Source organism: Meriones unguiculatus, chromosome 1 (assembly GCF_030254825.1).
Source record: "Meriones unguiculatus strain TT.TT164.6M chromosome 1, Bangor_MerUng_6.1, whole genome shotgun sequence".
Classification (NCBI taxonomy): domain Eukaryota; kingdom Metazoa; phylum Chordata; class Mammalia; order Rodentia; family Muridae; genus Meriones; species Meriones unguiculatus.
In genome coordinates this window covers 192,903,436-192,914,324 of record NC_083349.1, presented here as the reverse complement: position 1 = coordinate 192,914,324, position 10,889 = coordinate 192,903,436, and the positions used below count along the sequence as shown (strand labels likewise).

Genomic DNA, 10,889 nt, shown 5'->3' with positions numbered 1-10,889 from the left:
AAACAGGAAAGAAAAAAGAGAGTAAAGACAGAAGGGATCTATGCCCCAAGTGGCACTTCTTGAGGCTGTCACACTGGGCATCCTTTGAGCATCCTAGGGAGACACCTGCATCTCTGAGATGCTCTGGCCCACACCCTGGGGAAGGGCTTAGCGGCCACTGGACAAACACCCTCTTCTGACCTTCCCAGAGGAGCCCCAAGCTGGGGGTGGGGAGCATGGGCTGCCTCAGCAGCATCAACAGCAGGGTCCACGTCAGCCCTCCACCCTCAGGGGCCTTCTGCCTAATGGGATTGGACAGCCCCTTCCCCTTCAGTGCTTTGCTGGCTGAGAAAGAGGCTAGCATGGCAGGTCAGGTGGTAGGGGTGCTTGGGGACACTCACTGAACCCTGTCAAAGCAGGGCTGTTTGGCGCCTGGGGTCAGGAGGTGGGAGGGGACTCTGCCTCCTCACTGATCCTCCACTCACATCCCAGGAACCCCAAGAAGCCCTGACCTGTCTGCAGTGTCCCTGGAATGGTGCAGAGGAGGCTCTAGGGCAAAGGCACCAGTCTGAAGCTCAGGCAAAGATGGGTAAGGTGGGCAGGCTAAGGGTCCCCCGTCAGCTGTCCTACTGGATTTTTCTGCCTATCCATGTGCTTGTCTGCTTCTCCCTCTCCTCCCTTCCCATACCATCCTCAGTCTTGGCTTCATATATCTGATATGAAGTGAGGACCACAAAGGAAGCCATTTGCTTCCAACATTTTCCTTTTAGCAGTGCCTAACCCTTTCCTCTCCAAATAGGCCCTGAGGCTTCAGGCCCCTCTTTCCCTCCCATCCTTCGGCTCCTTCTCCCTTCCTCTTTCCTTCTTTCCCTTTCAGGATACTAGAAATACCCACAGGTGATGAAAAGAGTATTTCTGACCCTAATTTTTCTTATCCATTCACCGACCCCCTCCCCCAGCAAATGTAGACTTCTTCAAGAAAAAAGAGAAAGAATTCCCAAGATAGGGGAGGGAAGTATTGCCAAGATCTGAGGGGAGAATATCCCAGGACAGGGGAGATGAAAATATGAAGCCTGTTCCTCCTACCCCACAGCATGCACATCCAGGTCTCTGGCTCCACAACACACAGATTCCAGAGAGATTAGTGGCACCCCAGGCCCTACCAAAGAAGCCTCCAGTCTGCTCTTCCTGCTTCCCACCCACCCAGGCAGCTCAGGCCCAGCTCCCAGTGGGAAGAGAGTGCAGAAATAACAAGTGGCTTTCTAAGGCCAGCTGTTTCCTAGGGCGGGGTAGGGAGGGTGGCCAGGGTTTGGAATGCGCAGGATCTCCCTTTCCCCCAACAGCCAGATGGTCCCTCCTCAAACACTGGAAGCCCTAGGCAGGCACTGGGGACATCTGGGCATGTTCACTTGTCCAGCTGAGCTCCTGACAGCGCCTATTGACCCAGTTGACGCTCAGCTCCCAGCACTGAGAGGCAGGAGCTTCTGTCCTCTGTCCCACAGAGTCGAGGTTGCAACAGGACCGGGGAGCTGTGGAGCCCACTGTCCTGCCTCTAACCTTGTGACTGCCAGGCATTGCCAGGCCCAGTGTGTGAGGCGTGGGGAGCTCACTGGCCTGAGTCCAGGGGCGCAGCATTGCTGAGGCTGCCTTTGCCTCACTCAGCAAAATCTGTGTCTGCATTTCTTTAACTATGAATGTAGGTCTACCTGTGACATGGCTTTCTGTGTCACAGCGTGTTTGGTTTTTCAAGTGTTGGCTTGATAGTATGAATCAGTGATGGTGGTGTGGAAGTGGCCATGGATATGCCTTATTCCTCCTGCCCCAGCCTCATAGTCAGGGCCATTTCCCTCTTAGGGAGGGCTGGAACAGCAACTTGGCCTTTGGGGGGAGAGTGCTTCCAGATAACCTTCATGAAACAAGACCTTATATCCTTTCCTATATCCCCAGTAGGAAAAAAAAAGGGCGGGGGTGATGACAGGCTGGGCCTAGAGACACCTGGGTCCCTTGGTCTATTCCAGAGGCTTTTTCCAGAGCAGGCGCTTGGGAAAATGGGAGGTCCAGGTCCAGGTGCTGTCGTTGGCTCAGTCTGGTATTGGGAGTATGGAGACAAGGGGGTGGAGCTCCTGGATGGACAGTTTTGAAAGCCTTCAAGGTAAGAAGTGGCAGGAATTCTCCACCTCTCAGATGAGATATATTTGACAAACATCTTAAGTTTCCTTTAGGCCTGTGCCACAGGAAAGCTCACTGGAGCCCACTCCCCACTTGCTCCGGGTCCAAGACTGACCCCCTGCTTCACAAGGGGCTTGACAACAGGACCTGCCTGGAAGACATTAATTCAGTGCTTGGGAGAAGCCCTTCCCAGAGCCCGAGTCCCATGCCCTTCCTGTGCGCACTGTCCCATGTGGGCCCATTCCTCCAACGCCCTGTGTAAGAATTTCAGGCCCCTGTTTGCAGCCAGCTGGCCAGTGCGGCTATCACAAATATACAACTCTCTCCCTTATCTGTTGGTGAGCGTCACCCAGCCTTTATTATTCTATCTCCCAGCCAGTCTTCTCCATTCATCCCTTTCTTCCTTTCCCTAATTTTTTCTTACTAAAACTTTTCATCTGCTTTATTTCCAGAGAAAATTTGAATTGTACTTTTTCCCTACATTGAAAATAACATTTTATTGGACTTGTGCTATATACCAGGTCTACATACACTGCCTTATTAGAGTCTCACTGGGCATGTTCACCAATAGCCCACATGTGTAGTCTAAGCACTGGGCCAAGGAACAGAATCAGGAAAGGCTGCAGCAGCTCCCTCTGCCCATACTGCTCCACCCTGGCCCCAAGGGCTAGGCTAAAAGCTTCAGCAGGATTCATTCTACCTTGGCTCCTCCTGTATCAGACCCATGGTAATAGGCCTGAGAATCATTAAGGAAAGAGACTGTTGGAAATTACCCCAGCCTGGGCATCTTTGGGGCATTAGGTAAAAGAAAAAAACCCTGAAAGATTCCCTTTTCCTAAAACCAGCTTGCTGCTCCCTCACTGCTGGCCCAGAGCGAGGAGGAAAGAGACGCCTGGGACACTGGCTAAACATAGAGGGTTCTAGAGGGTTCTGCCACCTGCCACTGGGCTGAGGTATGTAGAGAAAAGGGCCTGCCTGGGTTCCCAGGCCTGGCCACCTTTGTCCCACTCCCACCCCAATGCACTAGGTGGTTAGGGGGAATGGTGGAACTCTTGGATCCCCAAAGACAAACGGCAAAGGCAGACGTGCACACATGTCACATCCCCCTGGGATCATCCTAGTCAGCTTCCCCAGTCTTTTCTGGACATGAGCAGGGTCACTTCACCTATTTTTCCAAGGCCAGAAGAGAAGCATAAGTATGAAAAATAATTTAATAGAGAAACAATGAACTATATATTCTTTACGTACATCCAGTCTCCAGCAGGAGAGTGTTCCACTTTGTACTAAGTCTCCAGCAGGAGAGTGTTCCACTTTGTACTAAGGAGGCAGTTAAGGGCAGAATGATTAGAACCCACCAATATTCTCTAACTTTAGAAATAACCTTTGTGACAGACAGACAGACACACACACACACACACACAAACAAACAAACACACACACACACACGAAGAAGAAGAAAAGAAAAAAGAAAGAAACTCTCATTACTTGTCATTTAGGGTAATTTGTGGCAGAACAGCTCCCCTTCTCCTTATTCAAAATCAACCTTCAACAAGAATTTGAACAAAAATTTAAAACAAGATAATGATGAGGGTGGTATTTAAAAAAGAAATCCTCCAATAACTCCAGATATGTAGATTCTCCAGCTCACACAGGATGTAAGCTGTGGATGTATCCATAGCTTAATAGGACAGAAGGGAAGACCCAGGCCCACCCTAGCCCAGGGCTGACTGTATGACTAGTATGGCATATCCCCCCCTACACACACACAAAGAGGGCTGAAAGTAGGAGGGATGAGGGCCCTCCTCCATGCCAAGGCACGGACAGGCCTGGAATTTCACATGTACCTCACCCTACAAAGGACATGGATTTCATGCATGAAGGATTGTCTTGAAGTACTGAGAAGGCCAGCAGGTGGGAGCTCCCAGGAAGTCTGGAGAAGCTGCAGGACTGAGTGCATATTGTAGGGTAGGTAGTCCCTGAGGGGTACTGGAGTGTCCCATTCCAGTGCAAGAAGGGAGTAGGGTTGGAATACAGGCTTCCAGGGAGGACTGGCCCAGGTGCAGCAGCTGCCTGGCAGCAGGGAAATAGAAGTACCCTGAAGAGGCACGACTCCCTCTTTGCAGAGCAATACACACACTGTGATGATGTCCTGACGCCAACAGACTTCGGGCAGCAGTCGCCCAAGAACAAAGTCCTATTAAAGCAATTCTCCCAGAACTTATTACACCCGGCACAGTACATGGGCCGGCAGCTGCTCCAGGGGTGGAGAACATTCAGAGGAATACTGGGAGCTAGGATGTGGGCGTGGTGAAGGTATTCACCCAGGAAGGCCCCAGGTGCATACGTGTTAACCGGCGTTGGTACATAGCTTCCCTCTAGGCTTGTGTCCCATCCACTGGTTCTTCTGGTGTCACTGCAGTGTGCAAGCTAAGACAGGTGAAAGGGAAAGGTCAGGCTTGGCAGAGAGGCAGAACCTATAATCCTGAGGTGGGCTGGTGGACCCCCAGGGCAGGACTCACAGCTACGAACAGACTCCGACAGCCCCTCTTTGTCCAGAGTGTCTGCTTCCCAGTGAGATTCCCTTATCTGTGGGACATGAAGCAGGAAAGGGGTAAGGCAGCGGTAGCAAGACTTGGAAGCCACAGCACATACACAACCACAGAGAGCAGGAACCCATAACCCGTCGCCCAGTGTGGCCCACCCATGCCCACCTTGATCTGCTCTTTCAAGTATTCTGCTCGAGCCATTAGGGTCTGAACCTGCCAGGAGAAAACACGCCCAGAGGTGTTTAAAATTGAGGGCCTCCTCACCCCCGATGCTCCCTAGAACCCTCTGCCTCGTTAGAATGGCCTTGTCTCTGATCCTCTATTTGTTCCCTCCTTCAGGAAGCCTATCCTGCTGCAGGAGGCCACAGACTTTTGGTTTATCCAGGCACTGAAGTCCTGGGCCCCTGACCTCACAGTTCTGAGGCCTGGCCTTGGGTCTTGAAACCCCCAAGGGCAAGGGAACTCCATATGCAATCTACAGAGGTCCCACAGACCTGAGCTGAGTGAAAGGAGAGGAAAGAGTACTTCCTGACTCCCAAACCCACGGAGTACCTCAGTGTGAAGAAGCTCCCGCCTTCGGCCCGGGGCTTCGGCTGTAAATAGAGGGAAGGTGGTGAACACCGGGTAGCCAGAGGCAAGGGCAAGAGCGGTGTTGGGCCTTACCCGCCAAGAGCAGCAGCAGCTCTCCCAGGCTGTGCTGGTACAGGTCCAGGGCGTCCTGCTCCTTGCCAGCTTCCTCCTCCTGCAGCCAGAGGGGCAACACAGCGTTCCACATTGTGACTTGGTTTCCCTCCTGTCCCACCTGGACTCCTCCCAGTGAGCACAAACCTTGGCCATAGCAGCTGAGGCCACTTCCAGGGCAGCTAGGAGGCGTGGCTTGTCCCGGGCCATCTCTGAGGTGAGAGGAAGGGCTCCCAGTGAGGGAGAGGCCTGTTGTTTTTGCCCAGGAAGCCCCCCCTCAGTCTCCCAGTCAAGATGGAGCGGGGTTGCTAGGACTCATGCACAGAGCAGGAACTGAAGCCCTACCCCGCAGCAGCTCCTGGACAGACGTGCCCTGCCTTAGCAGAGCCTGATTGGAGGAAGAGACAATGGCTTTGAGCTCCTCTGCCCGGGACACATACTGCCCCACCTGTAAAAGAAAGAGAGGCTCAGGGCTGTTCCCTTATCATGTACCCACCTCCAAGTTGCCCTCTGGTCTTTGATGATTGCTTCACACTAACTAGGTCAGATATCAAACAAGCTGGCCTGACCCACCCTCTTCCCCCAGCCCTATCCTATGAGAGAGGAGGCTCCAAATCTAAGACCGCCACTCATCAGAGGGGCTTGTGACCTCTGGGTCCTCTCCTCTCATGTCCAGCCGTCTCCTCCTGGCGAGATCACCCACCTTTGCCTTAATTGTCTCCTTCCTCTGGGCATCCACTTCGTCTGCAGAAGGTGAAGGGGTTCATATGAGGGATCTGCACTGGAACCCCTCCCCCACGGTGAGTCCTCTGCAGTCCTCAGAAACCGAGTTCCCCCTAAGCTCTGCGTGGGGAGCCTGACCTCCCTCCTGCCCCACGTTACAGGGATAGTGGGGCCTCACAGTGCAGGGCAGGCACAAAGAAGTCCAGAGCCTTGCAGTAGAGTGACAGGGCTGCAGCTGCGTCCCCCTGCTGGTCCTTCTTCACAGCCTCCACGACAAGGGCTGTCTGGGGGAGGGGAGGATCAGCGGTCAGACCTACCTTCCTAATGCCACAGCAACCAGCATCAGCCAGCAACTGGTCCCCACCCCCACCAACTCCCCCATGGCCAGCTGTTCTGCTTCTGTGGGCCAGTTACCTGTTCACCAGTGTGGACAAATGAGACCCAGCCCACCTCGTCTCCACTGGTCTGCTTACTGCTTGCGCCAGGCTCTCCCCACTAGGCATGTGCTCCAGGTCCACCCAAGGGTGGGCAAAGAAGTCCTGGAAGGAGATTCGACGGCTTGGGTCCCGCTCTAGAAGTCGCTGCAGAAGGTCACGGCAGTCTAGGGAGAGTTGGGGCCGAAGGGGGAGCTGCAGAGGAGCAGAGCAGGAGCACATCACACTGGGCTCCAACATCTGAGCCTAAGGCCTGTTGGGAACCCTCACATGGGGTACATGTTTGCAGGAGGGTAATCTGAGCCCTGGGAGGAAGATGGCAGGTCCAGCTGATGTGCAGGAAGAATGCCAAGCACCCTTTACCAGGCTCTTATCAAACGGGGATCTGCCTCCAGCCCTGCACTGTGGGACAGTAGGGCCTGGCACAGTCCCTAGGAGGTCATTTGGTGCCCATTGTGGCTGATTTGGATCCTCAGGAATGGATCAGACCCTAGGCTTCTATTGTAGAGCACGCCGTACTGCCTTGAAAGGCCTGGGGCCTACCCTGCAGTCTACAGCAGTGGAATACAAACCACTGGGCCTTGAATCCCTCAGTTCCCCAGTGGGTGCCAAGACCCTGCCAGACGCACCTCAATAACCCGATTGCTGCGAATCTTTTCTTCTAGCTCTGAGAACGATCTGGAGGCAAAGGGGGGCTGCCCAAAGAGGGCTTCTGTGGAAGAAAGAGAGGGGAGGCTCACCCCTGGGAAGGAGACCAAAATCCCTCAGAGGAGAGCTCTGGGTCCCTCAATTCTCACTAGAACCCAGAGAAGCCTTGCCCAAAGGCAGAGTAATTCTCGGGTGGTCAGCAAGGGAATAGAGGTCTCACCATACAAGATGACCCCCACAGACCAGAGGTCCACACGCGCGTCATACTGCCGCTGGCACACCATCTCAGGAGCCATATAGAGTGGGGAGCCACGAAGCACATGTTTCTCATCCCATGGGGACATGTGCTGGGCAAAGCCAAAGTCTGCAGGCAAGAGGCCAGGCACAGGGTTCAAATCCCAGCTGCTCTTGTGACTCCAGTCAGAGCTCCTCCCAACCCACAGCACTCCTCCTCTATTTCCCTCTGAGGCGGCAATCCTCAGCATGGCACACCACCTCTTAATCGCCTTCTTCTTAAGCCCATCTCAAATGCAAACTGCACAGAAAGCCTCAACCCCCGCCCCACCTCTGCACTAAGCTATGTCATGTTCTCTAGCCTCCAAACTCAAGTCTATTTTTCCTCAAATCTTATCAGAGGCCACACCGTCCTTCCACTGCCACAAGTTCTCCTCAGTTGTCCAGACTGAGCCCTAATCCTAATGACAGATTAAGTCGGGTCCCAGCTCACAGACTGATCCTGAATGCTGGTCACACACCGACACTATTTACAGACAGCCCCAACTCTGACCCAGGGTGATCCCTGGCTCCACCCACAACACTGAAGGTCTTAGCTCGTGGGCAGCCTGAGGATGGGTGCTACCTTTTGGTGGTCTGCTCAGCCCTGTGTCTCCAGACCTGTCTGTCACTAGTGGTTTAGAGGGATGCCTGGGAACCTGGCTGGGCTGCTGAAATAGCACAGCAGGGAGCTCACTGTTTCCCCCCCACACACACACCCTGCTGTTCCAGACCCAGACCTGCCAGTTTCAGGTGGGGCTTCTCCAAAGAGCTCAGCAGGATGTTCTGTGGCTTCAGATCCAGATGAGAGATGTTTCGTTCGTGCAGAAACTGCAGGGCACTAGCTGGGGAGCCAGCACCATGAAAATAAGTCAGAGCCTCTTCCCCACCTGCCTCTGCCCGCCCCAGCTAGCCGCTGTCCTCTCCCAGCTGTATGACTGCAGGGCTGTCCTGGCTGTTTTACATAATACACAGTGGCACCAGACTCTGGACATTTCTAAGAGGTCCCTTGAGCGCCTGCTAGAGCACCCTTCATAAGATCCCCACCCTTTCAAGGAGCCTCCGGAGAAGCCCAAGCCCTTTAGGACTTAGCATTCTTCCTCACTACAGCACTTGGGTTCCACCTACTGGGCCCTGGAAGATTCTACAAGGTTCTCACACCATGTTCCACACATGCTAGGGACGCAAACACGGGAAGCCGCAAAGCACTGGGGTGGGGAAGAAGAGCACATGGGGTGTGTCACAGGCTTTTACCCAGCTGCTGCATGAAAACACGAGCCACCTTCTCAGGCAGGATCCTGCGAGCATGGATGAAGCGAGACAGGTCACCCCCCGCGCAGAACTCCATGATGAGGTAGATATTGTCACTGTCCCACTGTGGTGGAAGTAAAGAGGCAGCTGTGGGCAGCGTCCCTTCTCCAGCCTCCTCTGGAGGGAGTCCCCCCCAGGCTCACACCTGGAAGTCTTTCAGCTGCACGATATGGGGGTGTCGAATGCCCTTAAGGATCTCAATCTCAGTCAGGAGGTTTTCCACCGAGGCCTTGTTGAGACTTTTCTTGGCCACGCATTTGATGGCTACCACCTCCCGAGTATCCTTCTGTGGAACAAAAAACTTGGGGTCCCTGTCTTGAAGGGGTCCGCCCATGAGCTGGAGGGGCCTCTGGTTCCCTTTGCAACCTTTCCCCTGTCTGGGTCTATCCACTCTCCACAAGACTCCAAGTTTCCCAGCTTCCCTTTCTCAAATCAACGAGGCTTCCCAACCCAGCAAGTGTTGTCCAACTCCCTGCTTCCAACCCATGGCAATTCTTTCCAGAGTGGCCGGTGACGGGGGTAGGGGTGGGGGTGGGGGAACTATCTCTGTTCTAAGAGCTGGCCACTCAGCGTTCCAGTTGGTACTACCTCCTGGGAATCTGATCCCAGACTCCTCCCAGCCCCTCAGGCGACTTCCGTGCAGAGCCGGTTTTTCAGCCACTGACACCGAGGCTTCCTTAGGTCTTCGCCCGCCCCTCCAGACCAAACTGGCATGTGTTTGTTTTTAAGACCTAAGAGGGGCGGTCAGCGCCAGCCTCCTCCACCCGCCTGAGGCCAGGCAGCCGCTGGCCAACTACTTTCAAAGCGGTCGCCTGTGTCCTGCTCCTCCCGGTCACCCAGCCGGGCTTGCCGGGGGTTGGCTGACACACAAGCCGGGTGCCCGGCGCCGGGACACCTCGGGCACGACCCGCCCACACCCACCTTGGCGTAGGCCTTGTACACCGTGGCGTACGTGCCACTGCCCAGGCGCTCCGTAAGGATGAAACCGTCCAGCCGAGGGAGACCCCAGCCGGTCCCAGCCATCCCGCGCCCGCCGCCAAGTGCTTCCTGGTTCGGGGCGCAGGTTCCGGCTAGAAGCGAAGCTGGGGGCGCCTGAGGGGCGGCGGGGCGGGACTCCGCACGCCCCAGCGCAGCCCGCCGGAAGCTCGGCTCGACACCTCCCCTCCGAAGCTCCTCCCCTCCTGCCGTGGACTGGGTGACACCCTCTGCCGTGCACTGCCAGGCGGGTTTTCAGATGGAGGCCTCAGAGGGCGTAGAAGTGGGTGGAGGACTGCGGACACGTTCACGTGGGAACCCCCACTCAGTATATGCGGCCCCTAGAGACCACCCACTTAGGGGGCGGGAGGAAGAGTGCGGCCTTCTCCCCGCCCTCCAAGACCAGAAGAGCGGGACACGTAAATCCCGGGACCCCAAAGGGTGAAATGGGAGAACAGACTCCAGCAAGTTCTCTGATCACCACACACGCTCTGACATTTGTTTATGTATGTATGTATGTATTTTGTTTCAGAATTTTTTTAAAATTTTTATTAATTACAGTTTATTCACTCTGTATCCCCCCACCTGTAGCTCCCTTCCCTCCTCCCCTCCCAATTCCGCCCTCTCTCCCTCTTTTCCACCCATGCCCCTCCCCCCAGTCCACTGATAGGGGAGGTCTTCCTCCCCCTTCCTTCTGATCCCAGCCTATCAGGTCTCATCACGACTGGCTGCATTGTTTTCCTCTGTGTCCTGGTAAGGCTGCTTACCGCCCAGGGGAAGATGATCAAAGCACTGAGTTCACGTCACGGACAGTCCCTGTTTCTCTTACTAGGAAACCCACTTGGACACTGAGTTGCCATGGGCTATATCTGTGTAGGGGTTCTACATGATCTCCATAAATGGTTCTTGGTTGAAGTATCAGACCCAGAAAAGACCCCTGTGCCCAGATATTTGAGTTCTGTTGCTCTCCTCTCCTCTCTTCTCCTCGTCTTACTATTTCCCACTTCTTTCATAAGATTCCCTGCACTCTGCCCAAAGTTTGGCTACGCTTATTTATTTATTTAGCCATTCATTCATTTTGTTTTTTGTTTTTTCAAGACAGGGTTTTTCTGTTTAGCTCTGGCTGTCCTGGAATTTACTTTATACACCA

At 54.4% G+C, this 10,889-nt stretch overlaps 1 protein-coding gene across 1 annotated transcript; it reads right to left on the bottom strand.

Moving 5' to 3' along the window:
• Nucleotides 1-3,341: 3,341 nt before the first annotated feature.
• Ulk3 (unc-51 like kinase 3) lies at nt 3,342-9,933 on the bottom strand. The gene is made up of 16 exons (XM_021653507.2): nt 9,686-9,933; nt 8,910-9,050; nt 8,708-8,828; nt 8,194-8,298; nt 7,401-7,544; nt 7,162-7,244; nt 6,572-6,727; nt 6,277-6,382; nt 6,079-6,119; nt 5,721-5,823; nt 5,523-5,587; nt 5,358-5,436; nt 5,247-5,287; nt 4,860-4,907; nt 4,668-4,734; nt 3,342-4,575 (listed from the first exon to the last, which is right to left on the bottom strand). The coding sequence occupies exons 1-16, from the start codon at nt 9,785-9,787 to the stop codon at nt 4,559-4,561; spliced, it is 1,419 nt and encodes a 472-aa protein (XP_021509182.1). The 5' UTR covers nt 9,788-9,933; the 3' UTR covers nt 3,342-4,558.
• Nucleotides 9,934-10,889: the final 956 nt, after the last annotated feature.

Coding starts and splice junctions, on each gene's coding strand:
- Ulk3 (XM_021653507.2), bottom strand. CDS start 9,787: ATGGCTGGGACCGGCTGGGGTCTCCCTCGGCTGGACGGTTTCATCCTT. Junction 7,545..8,193: donor GCCCCACCTGAAACTGGCAG/GTCTGGGTCTGG, acceptor TCTTGCCTGCAG/ACTTTGGCTTTGCCCAGCAC. Junction 4,908..5,246: donor GGGAGCTTCTTCACACTGAG/GTACTCCGTGGG, acceptor TTCTCCTGGCAG/GTTCAGACCCTAATGGCTCG.